Genomic DNA, 22,117 nt, shown 5'->3' with positions numbered 1-22,117 from the left:
GTTGTTGGGAGCTACTTTCGTAATGCAATTATTGCAGTGTGTGGTCCCTCCCTATACTTCTGTGGAACGGTGGATCAGTGATTTGTTGGCATGGGCTGCCTGTCGGGACAAGACTGTAGTGTATAGGGACTGTGTGCTCAGTTTTTTTACGAGATTTGACAATTTCCAAGGACTGCAGAAACAGTCCACAAATTGCTCTTGCCTATCCTACTTGGCAGTCATACGTGGCTTTGCCTTTGTGGAAGTATACTGCGAAGCGACTGCTACACCCATCTCACCCATGTCAGCGCCATCAACTGTTTTTTTGGTTCAAGATCTTTTCCTGTCACATAAGCGCACTTTGTGCACACATTAAAAAAACATTCCATTAGCCGGCATTGATTCCTGGGCTTTGGGATGCAGCATTTTTTTATAGATTCTTGCATTATCTGATGCTTCCTCCGCTTCCAGCTGGGTTAACGTCTCCAGCATGGTCGTGCCTAGTGGCCGCGGTGCTGAATCGAGGGTGGTTTTGAACGGTGGTCTTCTGGGTTGATGCTATACTTTGGGCCAGCGTTGATAATGACATGTCAAAGGGGCCATTGGGCACATACGTCTTCATCTATGGCCACTTAAAACACAGGATTGGTCAGGTCAGACACGGTATAAAAATTTCAGCACACTAAGTCGTGCGTGGGGCCGGCAGGTAAAAAACAGCAGGGCATCCGTGTAAACTCCTGAGTCGCTCGGGAAGGGCTTACATGACGTCGCTGCTTGTCTTGAGTTCGTCTTACATTTGTTATGGGTGTCCCGTGCCTGTTGTACTGTATCTCCCTGGTTGAAAAGCTTTTCGGGGTGGCTACTGGTGCCAGGGCTGCGGCGCATGTCTTGCTTTTGTCCCTTGGGTCCGTGGTCTTGGCCCTCTGCCTCAGATCAGCGGCTGACCCACTCACCCTGGCCCTTCTCCTGGTGAATTGCTCGAGCTATCTGGGTTTTATGAAACTTAGCTGAAGGGCGATCGTGAATAGGCGAAGAGGAGGAGAAACACGTGTTTATGACGCGCGTCCCTGCAAACACTTCAGAACAGATGCATTACGGGTCGTGTGAAGGTTCTGCTCGGCTGCTTCTACTAGCAACATGCACAAGACGACACTGCACAGGTTGTCCTTGCAGCTGCACACAACGCCCGCCTACATCGAAGTCTCTCTGCCTGCGTCATGCCGTTGTTGCTCCGAAGTATTGAACTACTCGAACAAGTTGGCAGTCAAGCCAATTTGGGGAATGGCTTTACAGAGGCAGTCGCGTCAAAAACAACCGGAAACCGAAGTCCTGGCCAGGTGACCTTGTGCCCAGAGCGAACTTGCTGTGGTCTTCAGCACGACAACCATAACAGCTATTCAGTACTAACAATGCTGGCAATCGAATTGCCGTTAAGAAAATAAGACGCCTGGCTGCCTGTGCTTTGGCGCATTCCCCACAAGAGGCGCTCAAGATGACTCCCTGCATGGCCAAGCCCACCTTGCCTTCCCACCTGGTGCAACTCGACAGTACCCTTACGGCCGGGGTCCCTCTCCAGTGCTGGACAGAAGCCCCACCGAACATTATCTTCTACGGCACCCATACAGTAACGTGATTTACCCTGCCACAGCAAATGGAAGCACAGGACAGGAGGAGTGATCCGTTCCCTGTTCCTATCAAGCATTCGAACCAGCTCTCTGCACATATCGTCCCCTTTGGCTCAACCAACAGAGCCGTCGCATATTATGGGCTCCAGTCAGCCACATCGTGCCACCATCGACCCCTGGTTCTGAAACCTAGGCAGCTTGAAACTCCAAACCCTTGAGGCATAGGCCATAGAGGCCATAGAGACTTCCCTAAACCCTAGAGACTTCCCTCGCGCAATGCATGCCTAGCCAGGCACCAGCACCTGCTGCTGGTCGGCGCACTCGCGGGTAAACAAACGCTCATTGCGTCTCGATGTTGAGCGAGATGTCCAGCGCCGTCACCGAGTGGGTCAAGGCCCCTACGCTGACGTAGGTAACACCGGTGGCGGCGATGGTACGGATGGACGACAGTGTCACATTGCCCGAGGCCTCCGTCTCCGCCAGGTCGCCAATGCGTCCCACCGCCTGCGCACGCGTGTGGCAAACAGCAGGACGGGATTCAGCGACCGGACCTGGTTGCAATGAGTGGCTGCGACTTGAACGTTACACCGAGGGGTTTTTGTGAAGCACATTGCGGAATAGTAACCTGGATAGTTCGATTAGTCCTGACATAATTATTTCCTTTTAACCGATAGGATTGTGCAAGTCTGCGGCATCTATTTATTTCGGACAGCCTTGGGCGCCCTCGGGGCTCGAATGGGACCCCAGGTTTTGGGACCCCTTTGGAGGGCAACGCAACTCCAGGAGGTGTAACCCACACGCCCACACACTAGCACATTCGCCCGACCTACCTCTGCCAGCAGAGTCACATCCACTCCCCCCTCCTTGGTCGGGTCCCTCCGGGCCATGTTGTCCAACATAACCCGTCGTAGGTGAGGTGCGGCGCCAGCAGCAGGAGGAGGAGCAGGACCAGGAGCGCCGTCGCCGCTGGACTCGCCTGTCGTCACGGCTGCGGCGGCGGTTTCAGCAGCACGTGTTGCCTTTAGTATCTCCACTACTTCGTCCACCTCTTCCAGTGTGGACGTCTCCACCTCGATGCTCATGGAATCCCCCAGACCTTGGTCCCTGGGGGAGGGGAGTAGGATGGGACAGATATGAAGCCGCAAACCCAGGGGACGGTAGTACCGACCCGGGTGGGGGCCTTAAGAGGGGAGAGGAGCATGTAGGTGGTGTCCATTGGGGTGGTGGTTTGGGGGGGGGGGGAGCCTACGTATGTATACCCGCCAAAGTGCGTGCATGCGCTGGTGATTGCATAGTCCTGGGTTTGGTTAGTTTGGTGCTGCGAGGTGGTCTGAATTGCTAGTACGGCAAGCCACATGGTGCTCCTCTTCGCAAGAGCAAGGTCCCCAGGGAAAAGGGCCCCCTTGTTCGCAGACACCTACCCGGCCACGTGTGCCGCAAATGAAAACACACGAATGCACGGACATGTTCTTCCCCCTGTGTGCTGCTTGCCTGTAAGCTGAGTTAAAATCGATCACCCAACCCTGCCAATCGCACCGGCCCCGCTTGTAAGCCCCTGCTCGAACCCACCCCAAAGCACAATAAGCCGCCACACTCAACACCTGATGTATTCCTCTGCTCGCTGCACCGCCGCCCGGATACCGCCTGCCGCCGCGATATGGTTGTCCTTGATCATCATCATGTCGTACAACCCCATCCGGTGGTTGGTGCCCCCGCCGATAAGCACTGCCCACTTATCCAGCAGACGAAGACCTGAAGCAGTTCGGTGCGGTGCGGTGCGGTGCGAGGGTGTGTACATGTAAAGATCTGGACGTGAACCTAGGTCGGGTTGCGGATGCAGTGTGTGAGAAGTGACCAGGTGATGTGGGTCACACGCGGTGGTGGCAGCAATAGCAGCCACGTTGCGCCGTTCACGCGACATTACCCCCCCCCGGGAAGATCTCTAGGCATTCCACCGCACGCCGGGAAAATGGCAGCTGCATAGTCCGCGGCCCGCGAGGGTGAGCTCAACGTGTCAGATTAACAACCCATTTGGGATGTGACAGGATGCGATGACGTGCTACTTGGATGCAGTTTCTAGGTTTCGAACAGGCATTTTGATGCATCATAACTTTCAGTCGCCAGCAGCTCGCTTCATCCTGCTCGCTGACGGGTCTAAAACACGACGCGGAAGGCACTGGACGGACGCCCACGAGCTATCCAGCCGGTTATCCAGCCAGCCAGCCACACAACCAGTCATTCAGTCAATCACCCACCGGGCGCAGTCTTGCGAGTCTCCAAGACCTTGGTGGGTAGCCCATCCAGGGCTGATACCATAGCGGCAGTGGCGGTGGCGATACCGCTCATGCGCTGACGGAGAGGAGTCCGACAGGGGTCCGAAGGTGCAAGACACAGCAGGTGAGGATGGGGATCGCAGACGCACTACCCAGGTGGTGTGGAAAACGTGATTACAGTAGCAGGCAAGCGGACCGGCAGATGAGTTGACGCGTTGTCGACCCACCACCACTACGCTTGGCCAGCCAGCATGCCAACATGCCTGCAACAGTTCTTGGGATCGCGGCTATACATCCCGCGCAGATTAGAGCGCCTGCGCCCTTTACGTCATAGACGCCGTACGGACCCACACATACCTGCATAAAGTTGAGCATGACCCGTTCCGCCACCAGTATTGCCCGGGCGCTGCCCCTCAGTACCCCCAGCACCTGCCCCTGGTCCACTCGGTCGCCATCGCGAGCCCGCCATTCCACCTGTCCCGCAGTCCGTTGGGCCGAAGGGCGAACGGAAAGGTTGACGGGAACCCAAGAGTGTGGCGCCAATCCAACGTGGCAGCGGGAATGGGGGGTTAGGGACCGGATTGCAAGCCTGGCCAGTTGGCGCATGTGTTAAAGGAGCTCCAGTCGGTCGCTGTAATGTATGAGAGAGAGCATGGGCTGCTGCGGCAGCCATCTGGCAATGTTGCAAACTTAGGGTTCCGCAGCTCGCCGCCACGTGCCTTCAGGGAATGTCTCAAGGGGTGGGCAATGGGGACGCGCGGTAGGTACGCTTCTTCACTACTGTAACACAAAGCCGCAGCACAAAGCGCAGCTAGGCTCTCAAGCTTGACGAGCTGGTGGCTGGTTGACAAGCGACTTGCACAGAATTGATTCGTACCTGAACAGAGGGGTCAACCGTCGCTAGAACTTCATCCGCAATACCGAAGCCCGCAACGATTCCGACACTCTTCGCTGTGAATGTCGCTACTGCCTGTGTTTCCGGCGGGATCCTGCAAGGATAATTTCATATCTTCGTAATTGTGATTAGACGCAACCCAAAGGTTGTGCTGCGAGACCATACACTGTTTCAATTCATCAAGTCGTCAATTGATCGGTCGCGCTGAGAACCTGTCAATACAGCTTTGCCATCAACTTACGTCGCGAGCGTGGTGACATCTCCACGGTCACCGGCGTCCTCCTCAAGTGCTGCTTTTATAACCTGAACCAAGAGTCAATATGTGAGTTGCTACCCCAAAAAGGAGGCAAGGTGTTACGATGAGGCGCAGCCGCCGCGCACCTTCCCGACATTAACGGTAGGATGTGATGGGCAAGGTATGGCAACATAACTCCTACGAATGAAGGAAGCAGATTATAATAGGCCTAAGCTTTGTTATTCAACGTCATCCAAGACGTCAGTCACCTACTTGGAGGTCATTATGCTACTGACGTGCAGGCAGTTCTTTCACGTTTTTGAAGTCCCTTAAATCGACTGAAGTTATGCGCCCGTTTGCCTGTCTACGTGCTGGCGGTGCTATACAGGTTCAAGTACCTGTCAACTGATAACCGAAAGCATGCCATTGAAGAACAAATTAGGGTTATCAGACTGAATTTTCAGAATTTGGCACCGTTAAATCGGCTAATCATCCAGAGAAGCAAAACATGTACCTATAGGCCAGAGCCCCAGCTAATGCATGGCGCGTAAGGATTGTGACCAAACCAGGTACGCGAGGTGCCAACCAGAAGTTTGCTTGCATCCGTCCAGTTTGCAGGCCAAAGCCAAATCCATGCCTCACTTTCACCATATGACAGGATTTTTAAGCCAACATGGATCTCAATACCAACACATGGAAGCACAATAGGCGTCGCATCCCAAGTGACATTATTGCTATCAAAAGCCAAACAAGCACAAGTCCAGCAGTGCTTCTCCCGCACACAACATCCAACCACACGGCAATCCCCGCACAGGCCAAGCCGCGCTCATGTGCGCCGCCTGCGCGCAACATGTTACGCGAAGCAATAGGCTTGCACTTGCCGAAGTTGCCAAGTTCCCATACTAGTGAAGGCTGTTGATCCGAGTTTGAGTTTCTCCCGCTATGCATTCGCACCGCTACTACGGAGCAATAAAAAACAAGCGCATAGCAAGCCCGTTGTACGTTCCGGACAAAGGGGATAATTCATTGCATTCATGGGAAACGATGCAGAGGCGCACAGCTGGGCCGGCCCCCGGGCCTTCACCTCCTAAAATGGACCTTTCCCCCACCGTCGCCTTCAAATCCACCTGCATGACGGCATGCCAAAAGCCCCCCAAACCGCATAACAGCAGAAAAGGCAACGCTTGTGCGGCAACTTGCAATCCAAAAAGAAAACCACATGAACATAAAGCTCAATCAACAGCTGTCATCCTTTAGCACCCCAGCATTTTTAAGTCCCTCTACACAAGCGTTCAAGCCTGCGATCGTTCCATGGGATAGGAAGGCAGTACACAGGGAGAAAGAAACGGGCGGTTGGAGAGTGAGGCCCGGCACACGAACAGTACTACCATGCTTCTTGCCTCTTTTGTTGGCAACGTTCCGGAACGTTGGGATGGCCATTGCGTTTTGACCAACCATCCCTTTATTCCAGCGGACGTCGGCAAACACCCTCGACCGATCACCGACAGAGCTTTGGCGCGGGCTAGGAATGTCGATCGACGAAACATGCACCGGCGCCAAGTTTTTCCCCACCGACACCCGAGACCGCAAAACTAGCAATGGTAAGCGCTCACTTAAGGTAAGCATCCCTGCAATCGACATGCCAAGAAAAGCCAGAACCGCCTGCACAGCCTTCTTGCTTTGCAGCGCGCGCTGCATGCCAAACAGTCTCAGAGCCGACCCTTGCAACACACTGCCAAACGCAACTATAACGAATCCAAGTCCCTGCCTTTTGCACCAAGATGTCAGTCATTCAGTCATCCGCATCGGAGGCCACGGGTGTTTTTGGGGACGCCTCGATGTGTTGCGGCGACTGTCGCTGCGGCTGCTGTTGGTGATCTCCCGGCGCGAGCAAACCCCCGCTTCCAGACTGCGACGGCCCTGACCGAGGCGTGCCAGTGTTGTTTACGGGGACGCTTGTGCTGTGGACCATTGTGCCGTTATGGCTGGACTTGTAGCCATGGAGGCGCATGTCGACAACCACAACCGTCACGTTGTCGCGGCTGCCCTTCGCGAGCGCCGCCTTGGCTAAGGAACTGGCGGCCTTTTTGACCGCCATCTTGCTGCTGGATGTGCGTTGTAGCTCACCGTTAAATTTCTCCAGGGCCAGGGCGCGCGCCTCCTCATTTGTGAAAACGTCCTGACGTATACGCGAGAACGAGCAATCAGCTTAGGCAGACATGCAAGCATGCATATGCCAAGCATGGAGCTCGTTGCGCACTGGGTTATCAGCTGAGTCCATGTAGCCGAAAACATCATCGCTGTTATACTAGGTACACGCCATATATAACCTGAATCAATGCGGGGCTGCCAAATAAAGTGCACAACGCCTGAAGAGCTGATGCCGAGAACTGACAGTATTGGTGGCATTATGGTACTGTTGCACACCAATGGCTACTGATATGATGCATTTGCCGAGCCACGACCGTGGCTGAAGCTTCTAAACAGCGCACGTGGAATTTACAAGTACAGCAACAGAAAGCACTGGGGCGGTAAGGAACCCACTCACCCAAAGCCCGTCGCTCGCCATGATGAGCAGTTGGTCTTCAGGCCGGCGCAGAACCGACGTAATCTGATTATGGACGGGAAACAGGAGACGTCATCTCACCCTTCTACTTACACGATACAGACCTTGTTTACAGTCATGTTGAGCAAGATAACAGGGCCGTGCATCCAAGGCAAGATCAAAATGCATGTCAAATAACCCTTCCAAGCACCAGCGGCATTTAGGAATACCGCAAAACCTGCATATTCAACCTGCCTTCCGATGCGACATTTGCAAAGTCCGTTATCGGGCATAGACATTCAGCTGGCCCTTCGCAGATAAGAAAGAAAGTGCCCATTGTGGGGCGACACGAAATCCTTCTCCATTGACGGCACACAATGGATTCGGCATTCCAAATGCATCACATTGCGGTGGACCATTGTGTGGCTGCACTTCAAATTGGCAACCTGGGTCTCCGGCCTACCTCTGGCTCCGCGATCACGAATGGTCGCAGGCAATGGTCGCCAATGGCTCTGCTTACGGCCAGCTCTCCCATGACGCGGTCCCACCACACGTAACCGCCTGCCTGCTCCACGCGAGACTGTAACCCAGTGCAGATGGCAAAGGGACATTATGTGATGGAAGCGGACCTCTCGGTTCAGGCGCAAATGCCAAGGGTGAGTTAGAGCCATATGAATTAGCTATTTAGGTAGTCACGTGCCAGACGCTAAGTGGTCTCTACAACTTAATTAAGTTATATTAAGCACGATTACGTTAGGAGAAGCTATTCGCATGACCATGTAGGGGCATAATTGCCCGATGACCACAAGCATAGGATGCACCGCCGCATTACATCTCCAGTCTTCCCGTCCATGTCAAATGCACATAACCCTACCACTTCGTCTACGCGGGTGGCTTTGTGGTCCAAGCTTAGCGCCACAGCCTCACGCTCTCTGCAGAGAAGTGCTCGAGAGTCACCTGCAAGCATGGTAAAGGTACGGAGTTGGCCCGAGTCTGCGGGGCATTCAAGCCGGTCCGCAGATGTTCGGAAACGTACTCACCGCAGTTCCCAATCCAAAGAGTCTGCGCGGTAACAAGCGAGACGACGGCTGTTGTACCGACCTCGTGCGCACTGCGGTTTTGGGCCAACTGCGTATCAGTGTGCAAGAAGGCAGCCTTCAAGGCAGCCTCCATGCCATCGACCTGGGCAGGCCAAACCTCCGCTGGCTGCTGCTCGCCCGCTGCAGCCGGCTCTCCCGTCTCCGATGGGCCGTTCGGTGCGGGGGCCGGTGCCGGGGCTTGTGGGCCGGAAATAGATGTGCCATCTGACTTGACGCTGGCCCCCACGACCGCTTTCAGATGTTCATGCAAGCTCTTTGCACAATGCTTTGCGACATCGGGCCCTACGGTTTGGAAAATCGAAGGTTAGGCTGGAAAACCCGGTTCGCCCAGCTACAAAGCACACAGCTTGCACAGCTCACAACCCCAAAAGGTAGCAAGTGCTCACCGCCGTGACCATCATACACAGCAAAGAAGTGTACCGTAACCGGGTCGTTGCCATGCTTTTCGGCTTGCAGCTTTGGGTCCAGCACAGGCCGCGAAACCGCTTGTGCTGTCCCAGAATTAGCGGATGGCTGCTCAGTTTCCCCAGAAATAATCGGTACTGCCGATGAGGCCATCGTAACAGCCCCATGACCTTTATCCTGGCATGGTTGCTGTGTAGGCTGGGGATCCCCTGCCCCTTCCGCTGGCGCTATCATCATCGGCGGCAGGCGATCTCGTGCATTGCAAGTCCACCACTTTGGCACTACAAGCAAGTCAGGTACTGCCTGCCAACTGCGAAGGGTAAAAGATGTACTTTTAACGAAAAGATATCTACCCTCCCATCAGCAGGTCCTATCCTCTTACCTGTCTTCCATAGTCATACGTTGGCCCACAACAGATTTCGCTGCATATGACGGGCATGCTCCTGCTGACCTTACTGGTCTTGCAGCCTCCGTCGCCGATGCCATTTCGTGGTTGCTGGCTGCAGCCGGAACTGCAAGCCATGCTCAACTTTGTAAGCAACATGAGCTCCGCATGAAAGACCTTGGAAAACAGTGAACTCCGAAAGCCGCGTTTGTGTAAGGGCAACTTAATCACCCCGGTCACGCTTTGCCTCACCCAGTTGTTTAGCGGGTTTGGAGCAGTTAAGAATTTCGGGCTGAGGAGGCCCAAGCCTCGGCGCCTCGACCTTCCTACTTGTGGGGTGGTTGCCAAGGCTCTTCTTAACCTTTTTCCACAACTTCTTGAACATGGGACGCCAGGAACTACCTAAAATCCCCTACACGACCTGCATCATCATTGATCAAGTCGGCCACATATGGAGCTGTCGGCAGTCCAACACTGTAACCTAAAAAGTTCCGCAAAGCCCGGCGCAAAACGATACAATTATTTACTTGAGTATACAATAGTTACCTTTGCAGCAAGGGGCTCGACGAGAACGTCCCCAGCGTCCGTACCCTGCACGACTTGTTGTAAAAGGCCGCGCGAATTGGTCGTGACAGTTGGCAAGCCGTCTGATATGGGTGCCGAGCACCAACTAACATTAGGCAAAGTGTCTCAGGACATAAGCAAAAGTACTTGCTTTTCCGAAAGTCCAAGTTCCTGTGAGACTCTCGACTCGCAGGCCACGGTCGCTCTTCTGCAGTTATGAACTCCTTGGAGGCCGGGCGGGTCCTGAGCGTGCTAGATGAGACGCTGGAGGGGCTCAGGTGAAATAACGCGTGGGATAGCGTCATGACATCCATCGATACGCATCATCTTCATAATGGTTACCGATTTACAGGTTGGTATCATACATCACCCAAGATGTGCTGGATACAGCAGAGCAGCTGCGTGATATGCTGGGGGAGGTAGGGAGAGTGCCACATGCCGCAGAATGCGTCCCCACGCGAAGGCTGTAATCCATGCCTGCTGACCCGAAGGATCTGGCAAACACTCTGATCAAGCACCGCCAGCTACTTCAAACGGCGAAATCAACGCTCAACAATGAACAGCTACAAGCGTCAACTCTGGAGCTCGTGCGCCTACTTAAGGCAAGATTGGCCATATAGCATGCACTCGGGCTTGCTTGGACAAAGGGGATCGCGCAGCACTGGGCAGTTTTGTGGAGATTTACCTCCGGCGGGTCCGCTGTGTAGCATCGTACATGCACGCGCCTTGGGCACCTCAACAGGCCAGAATGGGCCCCGTAACCACCATGGCCCAGCGTCCATCCTTGCGAAAGAACCCAGGCGACTGGTTGAGCAGGTCCTAGCGTCAGGATGGACTCTGAACACCTTACCTGCACACCGCTAAGCTGTTGCCTCAAGCCTCAAAACCGCGTACCACTCCAAAAAAACAACCGTGTGCTTATTACCGCAGAAATCACCGTCAGCACAGCGGCTCCAGGTCCTTCCTTACGAGCGCACATACGGCATCTTGCAAGCGCTTCAATACTTCGATCAGGTGGGTGGCATGGAGGCACTCTTTTTTCCGTATGCCTGAGGCCGTTCTTAGGAGCGCTTACGCGCCTTGCATTAATGTGGCACCTCCCAGAGCCGTGAACCTCCTGACTGTCGCCGTTGTGTTCCAGAGATGCAGAGTCGCTGCCGCCGGTCATCAGACCCATGAGCTTCATAGCTTCACTACACTTTGGGTTGAGAAGGGTTGAACTCCCATTATGTGTGCGCGGGAGAAGCCCGCATCTCACCGGAAGCTTGCATGTCCTGGAATGGCCGTTTGGGCCCAGCAGCAGCCGTCGGGTTGATAACCTTCCACCCGCTGTCCTTCGCTCGCAGCTGAGGCTGTTCACGCAAAAGCGGCTTACGACGACGGTGGAAGAGGACAGCAGCAATCGGGAATATTTTGAGGAGGTGGGCGAGGGGCAGAGTTGAGGGGTGTAAGTGCTGGTGGTGATGCATGGGAACTTTAACGGGCAAAGGTCAACCTAATGCTCTTTTCATCGACCACCCGCTGCGTGGCAAGTGAAGAAGCTGGGATTATTTGAGGTTGCCAACCCATGAGGGTCAGGAGCCGAAGCTCAGTTCATAGTTCTGCATCCTGCCTGCGGCTATGCAAACGCCATTCTGTATTGGCTAGGCGCTCGACGGACGTCTGAAGCTTAGACCTCCAGCTTTCTTCCTTCGCGGTTCTTTTGAGAGCTGGGTCTTGGGCTTACTATGAACAGTTTGCAACAGATATGTATTTCATCAAGGCGAGGTAAGCTGGCGCGGGTACGCATGCAGTAAGCCAGCAGTTGGGCAGCTTAGCAAAAACACTTTTGATGTGGACTTGCTCTTGGTCTACATTGCACAGGTCCGTGACCGCGAGGAGCGAGCGGTAGCTGAGCGGCTTCAGCTGGAGCAGAAGCTTCGGCTGCAGAGAGTGGAACTGCAGAAGGCAGCGGGGAGCATTCAGGCAGGTCGAACGCGTCGCATACGGGAGGGGAGCTGCAGACTTGTTGATGGCATGTATGCGTGAGAGGCCGTGGCAAAGGCGCGCCTATTGCAGGGACGGGCGGCCTAGGTGACGGTGTTAAGACAGCCCGGCAGATGGCGCGATTGTATACGGGGACCAGGTTTCTCACGTTTACGTGGGAGAATTCCGGGGGGAAATTTCTTGGCGGCAATGGTTGCAGGTATCGCAAGGCAAGTGAAAACCATCAATCTGGCGGTAGCGGCCTGGATGGGCACCGTAGCGTGTGATGCCGAGTACCCTTCACGCCACGGCCGTCCGCCACGGTCGTTACTTGGGCGTGCCATCGGCTGCTTCGCGGCTGCCTATGTGCGGCTGATCCATCCTTATGGCCCTGGATGTAGGGGCTCTGTGGCCTCCCCTGACCTTTTTCCTTACCCAACTGACAACACGGCGTAGGTGTCGGAGGACCGGGCGCGCGGTGAGGTGGCCGACGTGCAGAGCAGCACTGCGCAGTCAAGGACAGCCATCGAGGCGGCCGCCAAGTCACAGGCTGACGCCGACCGATCGGCGTTCCAGGTACGTCCAGGCCCCAAGAAGTTGAGAGGTTGGAAAGCATGGATTTCAGAGCGAAGTTGAACCAGTGTGCTTGTCCGAGCTTACTGGGTGCAGTATTGGGTTTGAGACAGGGCGCTTTGGGCATTGTTTGCGGCTAGGGTGAGGGGCCAAAGGTAAGGGGCCGCTGGATGGGCACAAGGAAAGCGTTTTGGGGGTTCTTTTTGACCGCTTTGATTAGTAGTACCAGGAAGTCAACGTGTGTGGCTGAGGGAAGCTGGTAAGGGGGAGGCAGCGGCGCCCGCGGCCTTAGTTCCCTGTTTTGGCAGGACGGCTCGTAAGAAACCCGACGAGCTAAACTTTTTATGCTTAAAAAACTTGTTTAAGACCAAGCATTATCCGTCAAATGTTGCATGAGGAGGTCTGGTCTGGGTCTGGGTTGACACTACTGCAATTAGCGGTTTAAGGTCCTGGGTTCGATTCCTGGGGAGACCCCCGAATTAGTCGGGAGCGCGAGATTATGGTTAGCTGCTGAGATGTGGAGTTGAGGTCACAGTTGATGGACCAGATTCGCACGCTGGATTGGTGGCGATTGCCAAACCCTCTGTCTCTTCGGGTGTTCGGGTGAATGGATGAGGAGGGGTCCCTGAAGGCTGGATCCGCCGCCTTGGACTTACAGTTCGTATGGCGAAGTACAGGTGGTAGTGGTGGATGGTGCTATAAGGTGATAAATGATCTAGAATTGACAATGTGATAAAGCGGCCCAGAAGCCTCCCACTCTGTAACATTACATTACATTACATTACATTACATGCATGAGGAGCTGTATGCGAAGGCCGCCAGCATTGAGACGTACACGGCCGCTTGAGGCCTTCTGTCCATTCCAGTGACCTCGTATGGTTGCGTGGAAGAGCCTTAAGCGTAGAGGGCCTTAAGTATCATGGAGAGCGCAGGATTGTCAATCTGGAACTGTTCTTCCGTTATGCTTGGGGCCCTGCTTCAGGATGTACCTCACTCTCCTAACCAGGAGCGGCCCTCCCCGCGAGCTAGTTGCTTCCTTACCTAACCTGCTGTCTGAACTTGCTTTCTGCTCTCAGGCCGACCTGGCTCTGGCGACAAAGGAGCTTGCGGCTGCCCGTACGGAGCTGGCCCGGCTGAGAGCGGAGCACAAGGACAACGAGGCGCTGCTGCGGAAGGCTAGGAAGCGCGCAGAGCAGGTGCGAATCCGAGGAGGAAAAGCAGCCACAGCGCGCGACGATCAATGGAGAGCGCGCTGACGGACAGGTTGTCTTTAAGGCATTCGTTCGATTCAGCGCTGGGGCACTTTCGGCACTTTACGTTGGGGGCCTAGTGGGTACGATGAGCGGGGTGGGCTGTCCGAGGCCGAAAGAGCGTTTGCTGCCATCCCCTCCCGAGCAGCGGCTATCCCGCCTGCTGACCCGTTTTAATCCCGGCTCCGTAGGTGTCACGGCTTCTGAGGTTGTTCAGGGCCATCGCGCCCATGCTTCACCGCGCGTAATCGCTGACTACGTCCTCGTCTGTGCACTCTTCTTCCCCAGATCCCATCGCATTCGCTTCTTTCCCCCGTTTCTGCTCGCTTACTATCATCCTCGTCTAACGGGGCCCATTCGCAATGTTTTCTCAGGACGTGGAGGTCCAGATTGGCGAGTACGATGCAGACGTGGGCGCAAAGGAGGAGGAGTTGGCTAAGGCGCGGGCCGAGTACGAGGAAGTGCTCAGTCAGCTGCATGTGGGTGCAAGGGTAGTATAGGGCAGCGGTAGTTTGGATGCACCGGTTATGATTGCCGCAGGGACAGCGCATGGAAAGCTTGCTTGACCGCATGAAAATACCGTAAACATTTTGATGCACTTGATACTTCTGGATCGGCAGTTATGGTCTACTTCGTGCCTATGGGTCCTTCTGCTGCAGGAGTACAACCGCGGTTGGAGTGAGATGTACCAGGAGCGGCTGGAGTACGAGGAGCGGGAGAGACGGCTGGCGGAGCAGCGATTCCAGGTGGGGGGAGCGGGTATGAGGTTCAGGAAGCAAGCTGACTCTGACAAATTCTTGGGCATGGGAAGGGAACACTGGCGGCCTTTCTGGGCGGACAGTTGGATGGGCGAGGTCAGCTTGCGGATAAGTGGGTGAGAGAGCCTACGTGTGAGGGGTGGTGACTTTGGGGCTGCACTGTGCTCCCTGGCTGCCTGGAATTGTATGGAAGCCTGGTCCCAAAGCACTATAAGAACCTATCGGCCTACGAGGCTTTTGGACCCTTCGGCTGGTGCTGGAAAACCTAAGTGCTCATGCCCACCTTTCCGAATGGAGACCTCCAGGTCCTTGCGCCCCAATACTTGTACCTGCTTGTGCTCTTTCCCCCGGTGACATTCTTATCCTCCCTTCCCCAGGCGGCGTTGCTAAACCTACGCCGCAACCATGCGGCGCGCGTGGTCCAGGCGGCGTGGCGTGCATACAAGAAGGCCAAGGAGATTGCGCGCAAGAAGGCGAAGAAGGCGGAAAAGGCCAAGGCAGCTGCCAAGAAGAAGTAAAGCGAAACTAGTAGTAGATCAGTGAGGTAAAAAAAACTCACGGCACGGCGGCGCTGGTGCAGGGCATTGGCAACGGCCTTGGGAAGGTTATGGCTATTAAGGTCACAACCTTCCTGGCAGGTATTCTGTGAGTATGTTAGCAGGGGACATTGCCTGCATCATAGCACATGCTGGCAATTATTGGCAGGAAATGATGAGAGGCTGTGTGGAGACCAAACTCCGTGGGGCGAAGGCAACCTGTCCGGTGCGGTACAGCTGTCAACAGAGCGGATGCAATGCGGCTGGGAAGCAGGTGATCAGGAATTGGCTCACTTTTCGTGTACATATGCCACAGGTGGGCTCGCTCCCGTTGGCAGGCAGCAAGGGGTAGGTACTCAGAACCATGCGTCAGCGCATCATTATCAGCCGCAGAAAGTGCGAAAGGAACGTCCATATCTTCCATGTAGGACAGGAGCATATGGAGGAGTTTTGAAAAAGGCGTGGCCACGTACATGATATGAACAGCGTGCATAAAGAGCAGGTTCACTGAACTGGGGCTGTCCATGCTGGCTGCAAGACGCCATCCTTGGGTCGCTGAAGCCGCCTCTGCTGCCTGCCGAGGATGGCGGTAGCGGCAGTGAAGGCCCAAAATGTCAAGTGTGTTCCCAAGCAGAAAATGCAGTGCGGCGGTGGCGGAGTGAGACGCTTGTCCCCCGGCAATGCGTAGGGGTATGGCTGCATGTGCTTTTATCGCTGCGCCCGGGTGGTCTTGCATGACTGGTGTTCCAGACTAGGGTTACTTTGCGCGCGTGTATACATGTGCATCTTCTGCGTGTTCAGGGTGCAGTCGTACTGAGCATGTTGCCACCACCTCAACGGTCAGGAATATCATCTCAGACAGGGTAAGGCTTTGGGTGGTCCGTGCGGTACGTGTCGCGTTTTTGCCTGTGGGATGACGCCTCCACGGGTGAGGCCGCCTAGTATGCCGTATCAAACGGTAGTCCGGAGGCCGCACCATCCAATGGTTGTACGCAAGTGCGCATCGTTCTTCCTAATGAGGTTCAGTATGTAACGATTTTTCTTGCATAGCTGCGTGCAACTGGCAAGGTTTGAATGCAACAGTGAGGGATGAATGTAATCTTCTTAAAGAGCCCTGAGCGCTTTCCCTCCACATCAATGTCCCGGTAAAGGGGAAGGCAATTCTGGCGTCAAAAATTGCTTGCAAAGGCGCGCCCCTCGACCAAGCTATTCCGAAACCATTGGGCGCCACGCACCACGCCACTCATTATGCTGCCCCCAAGCGTCCGGCCGCTGCTAGTCGCATCAGACCCGAAGAAGAACCGTAGGACTTGCCATATCACACCATGGAAACACTCCGCCACTGCTTTCAGTACTCTCTGAACAATTCTCAAACTCAGTAATATTCCATCTGCAGCTGCTGCGAGTCATAAATAGTGCGCACAACCGACCACGCACACACCCGGTCGGAAAGTTTGGTGCTAACGGAGCCCTGCCTCCACACTCGATGCCTACAGGGCCGAAGTGACCCGATCAGATGTTGAGAGCGGGTCTAACAGCGGTTAAGGAAAATCGAATCGGACTTTGAGGAAGAGCTCACGGGACACGGCAGCAATTTCGGCTTGAATTTGGGCTCCTCTATACAGTTCTAAATAAGGAAGCCGTCTGTTGGCGTCTGGGTGCAGCTGCTGCGGCCTCCACGTGCTGCTGCTGCAGCTGCCGCCTTACCAGCCGCCACTCATTACTGCAGGCAGCACTCCGCCCGCCGCTTCTGCGGCCCCTGCTGCTGGCAATCGCCCATCTGCCGCCCCAGCCGCCATGACATCCGCTGCTGATATCGGCATGGCCGTTGTCACCGCTGTGGCTCCTGTTGCTGGCAACACACCGGCTCCAGCCACGGCTGTGGCTGCTATCTTTCCCCGGCCACAGCATTAACCATCGCTGGTGCTTCTTGCTGCTCCAAGGCCGCTGCCGCAGCGGCTGCCACTACGAAAAGTCTTTCCCCATCCTTCATTGGTAACAAAGCGGCCACCAGCTTCGCGAGATTGCTGTCATGCTCGGTCAACCTGCCGATTTCCCTAGCACTCCTCCTTTTGCAGTCGTAAGGGATTTGGGGAGAATGCGCTTTCTGCAAAGGGGATTCCTGTAAGTGAGCTCGAAGGCCATGTTGCATTGTGTGTTGGGGATTAGGCCATGTGTGTGTGTGTGTGTGTGTGTGTTACATGGTTGGGGGGGTGCGTGACCCCATACCTGTAGAACTACCCATACGAGCCGAATGCACAAGGGAAGCCACCAAAAGAGGAAACCCCGCACTAGCAGAAGAGAAAAACTAGCGCCCAAAGGGAATGACTGAGTTGCGGTAGGCCATATACTTTGGTGTGCTCAGTGCTGAGATTCACTTCCACTGTCTTAGTCCCAAACTACATCTCCCTACACATCATGATAAGCCTTGCATACCACGCGACCTCCCTGTAGCTGTGCAGCTGGGGTTCATGGCGTTGATCTGTGCTTCGGAAGCTGGTGGTGGGCATGCCGGCCTGGCAGCATGGGGGCCTGAGGTGTGCGTGTCAGCAGCCCGTACGGCTACATGAACGAGCTGCCGTGCAGCGATACTGCCGCTGATGGCCCACACCACATCACACGACGACGCCAAACCACGCACACCTCCTGCCGACATCACATCATGCTGTCGTTATCCCAGGGCGGGCAGCGGTCGCTCTGCAGGTAGGCCTGGATGCGCGGACGAGACGCGATGCGCTTCTGCGGAGGAGGTGTTGCCCGTTGTGGAGCGAGGTAGGGAACAAAGAACAGGACGAAGAAGGGCCTATACACGCGCAGGAGGATGTGTTAAGGTGTTAAGCTGTGACCAGTGGGTCCTTGAATCCTCAGGAGCGGCAGCAATTGCTGCCCACTTTGTCAGGTTGAATGGCAGAACGAAACTATGTTCGTTCCTGCCTTCGGTCTTTCCGTGGAATACTTTCTGTACGGCAGCGACTCACCGTGAGGCGGTGGTTATTTTCTAAGGTGCTGGCCCCTCCATCAAAGACCTCCTCAGTCCTCACCCAAGGCTTCCGGACACCGCCGTCCTAACCACAAAGTACTGATTTTTGACTTTCAGGTCCCAGGACCCTTAGTAGCAGGCTGCAGAAAAAGCCCCGCAAGGTGCGGGCAGAGCGCCTTAGCGCATATTTACAGACGATGTGTGTGTGTGTCGTAGTACTATACGGTAGCTACGACAGGACCCGACACGCACGGCATACCTGATGTGCTTTTGCGCGGGGTACATCCACAGCATCGTAATACTGTTTATAATGCTGCTCAGCGGCCGCCATGTACTGCAGAAGCGTGAGACCGAACCAAAAAAGCCGGTCCGGGCTCAAGAGTGGCTCAGCGCAATAGAAGCTGAGAAAAGCAGAGGGTGGGGGCAATCCGCAACCAACGCGGCAACGCAGGCACGCCTCCCCCGCACGGCCATATGGCCATATGGCCACCCCACTCGGCCCACCCCAGCCCTCCTCCCTTCTAAGAGCTTAGTCGCCGACCTACGTGATACACCGCGAGGTCGGCGACGGTGACGGAGCCGCCGATAAGGAAGCCCTGCAGCGCCGGCAGTACCGGGGCGGAGAAGGGAGGGAGGAGAGCGGGTTGGGAGGAAGGGAAGGCGGGAGGATGGGGAGGACACTGGAAAGGAAGAAGAGCCCGCTAGCTTGCGGCTTGCCTGGGGGTCCGGGTTCCCCTCTAGGAGGGCCTCCCAGTACTGCAAATACTTGGGCAGCCGGCTCTCGCCGTACTGCTTGATGTACGGCTTGGACTCCTCCACCTGAGTCTTGTGGCTCGCGTAAAAGTCCTGCGAGAGGCCCAATAACGAAACAACAACTGGCCAGTTAGCACGGGACACTACATTGCCATCCGGGCCCGGGGAATGTGTGATTGCAGCAATGCCTGGCGTTCTTTTGACTTTTTTTCGCCTTGGATCACCTCACATACGTATTATCACAACCTGACACAACAACCTGACTTCCAGGATACCGGGGGGGGAGGGGAAATGACGCGCGGTGATCCCTAACCCACACGCCACCTCTCTCCCCCACCAACTATCCGTCCGCCACCAACGTACCTCCGATGTGCCAATTTCATGATGATGATGCACGTAGCTTATTACAAAGGCAACAACCTAGGGCGCAAGAGTCCCCACCTGGCGCAAGAAAGCGAGTATGGGGTAGAGGAAGCCGAGCCCGACCTTATGATGTGCAATGATACCGCTCGACCCGCGCTCTGCCTCTGGGCTGAGTCCCGATTAGGTTTCCTTCCAAGCCCCCCCGTGTTGCTCCTACCTTGGGATGGAACGCCAGGCGGCCCTCTGCCACCGCATCAGTCACCACGGCCAGCACTTGCTCCACGTGGGCTGCATCCTCCAGCCCATCGGGCATCAAACCAAACTGCCGACCCAGGTAAGCCTGGTGGGGGTGGCAGGGTGAGGATGACAGGCGGGCGACATCAACACAGTCCCGAGGGCCCTATGAAACTCGCTCTTCAACCCCCCCTTTTCATCAGGCCGTACATGTTCTGTTGTTAGAAGCTGGGGACCGATCAAGTTCAATGCTTAGATACCGCCTAAACACCTAACAAGCTGCTTCCGGACATCTTGCTGCCACACCGTCACCGTCCCTCGCACAGGTTTACTCCGCTGGCCCCGAGCTTTCCACACTGGCCTTAGCTGCCCCTCGGCCGTCGCAACATTGTCCTGCCCATGGGCCCACTTCCCTACCCTGGTTTCTCCCGGCCCCCCGGCCCACTGCCCAGTCGCCCCACTGGCCCACTGGCCCGCTGCCCCACCATGACGACGGGTGTGTTGGACAGCACAAAGTCGCCTCGCCGTATCGCCGGCGGGGCGCGCACCGGGAAGCCCGTGTTGCCGCCCTTCCAGGTGAAGTCAATGACAGACTGCATGCCTTCGGGGTTTTGGGATTCGGGGGCTGCTGTTGGATGGTGGTGGCTTTCTGTGACTTGGCGAACCCACTCGCCCTTTCAAAAACCCGTGTCCCCTGCCGCATTTGCTACTTCGTTGTTCGCCCATTGAGGTTAGCGACGCATGCGAGACTGGAGCCGAGAAAGGTAGTGGAGGGGAAGTAAATACGCAGCGCACCTCCTTTCACGGCAACATCAACGTAAGGAACACCGGCCTCCTCGAATACTAGGCGGACGTACTCTCCGCGGCCCTTGACGCCTGTCACCGGGCATCCATCGGCAAGCCGTCAGGTACCCAGGCATGGCGTAAGCTTTCGACTTTCCATAGCCTTAACCTCAGCGGTTACAGTGCAAGTGCCTAAAACTCACACCTGGCAGGAGAGTCGTGCTTTTAGGGTGCAGTTACGTCGACCCGGAAGCCAACTAACCTGGCCAGTAGATCAGCTCCCAAAGCTCCTCGGTATTTTTCAGTGTGGTCATGCTTGTTTGTGATGCTATGGATGACCTTGTGCAGGGTTTTCTTAGCTGGCTCAGGCATCGACGCGCAGAACCGAAACCAGATTTGGGCGTTGCGACAGTTACTGTGCATACTCCCATACTCACATACTTGTATCCAATTTGGCATTTAGGTATAAGACACTTGCCACATGGCAGCAGGTTGTGCAGACCGTGGGAGCTAGCCGTTGCAGTCCGAAAATACATTATTACCAAGGACTATGGAAGAGCTTGTCGGGCCGCTTCAAGAAGTTTTCAAGTATTTATTTTTCAATCATCTCATTATGATAAACTCAACGCGCAGCGTACTTAATGCTAGTTCATCGCAGGGACTTACGGCGGCAATGGAAATCATTTCAAGAATCTGAGCCATTTCTACACGTTCTACAAGGTTTCCTTCACGCAATAGATTGGCGGGTGCGTGATCTACATCCTCAACTTTTATGCGTCTGCTGCTACAACCTGAAGCAGCCTCGCCAAATCGTCGTTTTCTGATGGTGCACAAACTGTTCTATTGATTGCAGGAGCCCTGGATTGTTAGCATCCTTGCCTTTCATGTGCTCACGCTGGTCATCGCCTTGGTAACTCGCAAACGAGGGGCTGTGCAGCTGTTCGTTTTTGTCCTTGCAGGTGATGTTGTATCCACTTGGACACACAATCTTGCAATTTTCATGACCGCTGCACAGTATGTTCAACAGATTGGGCTGACCCACGGACCCGTCCGTCGGCTCCGCAGGCGGCGTCATCTTCAACGCCGAGCGCCTGAACAAGCTTGGGGCGCAGCACTGGGAGAAATTTGCGGGTCAAAATTACTTCGATTCTACGGGGGTCTTTATGAGCGCTGTGGTATCGGGCCCGCAGCTATTGGTGATGTTCATCATCCTGGTGAGCTGAGTCGCGTGGCTGGGTGCGTGTAATGTACTGGCCCCATTATTGCCTAATCCTGACCCTGTCGCGCCTGCTTTAGGCACTCTTCAGTACATGTTCGATAGCATGCGAATGTGTTCTTTCTTTGCGCCTGCTGCAGATTAACTACCTTATCAACTGCGCGGGTATGCTGGTGGAGGCGAAAAAACGCGAGCTGATATACAAGGCCAAGCAGCGCGCGAAGGAAGCCAAAGCTTCTGGGGCATCCGCGGGTAACAAAAAGGAGGACTGAGTTTCGGGCAACAAAAATGGGCGGGGGACCGGCAGTTAGCAAAATAGACTCTACAGATCCTAGGCTGAGCACAGGCGATGTCCAGGCTGGGCCTTTGCCATTGCCCTGCTCGCGATATGCGAGTGGCGGAGCGAGCGGATCCCACTCAGTTCGCTTTGAGCGCAGTCCTACTGAGCACAGGCAAGCACGTAGGGCAGTTGGGCAGAGGCAGCGCATCATGATGGTTTCGCTGTAAGTGATATTCACCATACGATCTGGATGTTTCAAGTTGAGTGGTACTTCGATAGTTGCTTTCCATCTGACATTGCACCACCGTCGGGGCTTAAACGTTGTAATTAGTGAGATACGGCATAATCGAAGGGATTGAATCGTCCAACATGACCGACCGGCTGTACGGATTGCGCACAAGTGGAACCGTATGAGACTTT

The 22,117-nt window shown here is 55.2% G+C and overlaps 5 protein-coding genes across 5 annotated transcripts; 2 read left to right on the top strand and 3 right to left on the bottom strand.

Annotated features, from left to right (window-relative positions):
* Positions 1 to 1,943: 1,943 nt before the first annotated feature.
* On the bottom strand, positions 1,944 to 5,355 carry VOLCADRAFT_106344 (uncharacterized protein; the record flags this gene model as incomplete). Its single annotated transcript, XM_002954284.1, has 9 exons — positions 5,281 to 5,355; positions 5,154 to 5,205; positions 5,014 to 5,075; positions 4,755 to 4,866; positions 4,235 to 4,351; positions 3,860 to 3,953; positions 3,206 to 3,356; positions 2,435 to 2,708; positions 1,944 to 2,108 (listed from the first exon to the last, which is right to left on the bottom strand). The coding sequence occupies exons 1-9, from the start codon at positions 5,289 to 5,291 to the stop codon at positions 1,944 to 1,946; spliced, it is 1,038 nt and encodes a 345-aa protein (XP_002954330.1). The 5' UTR covers positions 5,292 to 5,355.
* A 1,023-nt stretch (positions 5,356 to 6,378) lies between these two features.
* VOLCADRAFT_121292 (uncharacterized protein) lies at positions 6,379 to 9,861 on the bottom strand. Its single transcript, XM_002954283.1, has 9 exons — positions 9,695 to 9,861; positions 9,440 to 9,569; positions 9,039 to 9,367; positions 8,735 to 8,934; positions 8,593 to 8,680; positions 8,427 to 8,509; positions 8,016 to 8,132; positions 7,556 to 7,618; positions 6,379 to 7,186 (listed from the first exon to the last, which is right to left on the bottom strand). Exons 1-9 carry the CDS (start codon positions 9,825 to 9,827, stop codon positions 6,800 to 6,802), a joined length of 1,530 nt encoding a protein of 509 aa, XP_002954329.1. The 5' UTR covers positions 9,828 to 9,861; the 3' UTR covers positions 6,379 to 6,799.
* A 97-nt stretch (positions 9,862 to 9,958) lies between these two features.
* VOLCADRAFT_106342 (uncharacterized protein) lies at positions 9,959 to 16,203 on the top strand. Its single transcript, XM_002954352.1, has 11 exons — positions 9,959 to 10,284; positions 10,359 to 10,425; positions 10,498 to 10,608; positions 10,937 to 11,020; positions 11,353 to 11,427; positions 11,870 to 11,971; positions 12,428 to 12,547; positions 13,621 to 13,740; positions 14,169 to 14,273; positions 14,454 to 14,540; positions 14,930 to 16,203. The coding sequence occupies exons 1-11, from the start codon at positions 10,223 to 10,225 to the stop codon at positions 15,068 to 15,070; spliced, it is 1,074 nt and encodes a 357-aa protein (XP_002954398.1). The 5' UTR covers positions 9,959 to 10,222; the 3' UTR covers positions 15,071 to 16,203.
* A 1,540-nt stretch (positions 16,204 to 17,743) lies between these two features.
* On the bottom strand, positions 17,744 to 20,515 carry VOLCADRAFT_95137 (uncharacterized protein; the record flags this gene model as incomplete). The annotated part of the gene is made up of 7 exons (XM_002954282.1): positions 17,744 to 17,827; positions 18,614 to 18,664; positions 18,750 to 18,914; positions 19,402 to 19,524; positions 19,904 to 20,043; positions 20,214 to 20,294; positions 20,464 to 20,515. The coding sequence occupies 7 exons, from the start codon at positions 20,513 to 20,515 to the stop codon at positions 17,744 to 17,746; spliced, it is 696 nt and encodes a 231-aa protein (XP_002954328.1).
* Positions 20,516 to 20,842: 327 nt separating this feature from the next.
* Positions 20,843 to 21,689, top strand: VOLCADRAFT_64706 (uncharacterized protein; the record flags this gene model as incomplete). Its single annotated transcript, XM_002954351.1, has 4 exons — positions 20,843 to 20,947; positions 21,055 to 21,160; positions 21,267 to 21,415; positions 21,558 to 21,689. 4 exons carry the CDS (start codon positions 20,843 to 20,845, stop codon positions 21,687 to 21,689), a joined length of 492 nt encoding a protein of 163 aa, XP_002954397.1.
* Positions 21,690 to 22,117: the final 428 nt, after the last annotated feature.

The sequence above is a fragment of the Volvox carteri genome (assembly GCF_000143455.1).
Source record: "Volvox carteri f. nagariensis unplaced genomic scaffold VOLCAscaffold_42, whole genome shotgun sequence".
Classification (NCBI taxonomy): Eukaryota; Viridiplantae; Chlorophyta; class Chlorophyceae; order Chlamydomonadales; family Volvocaceae; genus Volvox; species Volvox carteri.
This window is presented reverse-complemented; position numbering and strand designations above follow the sequence as displayed.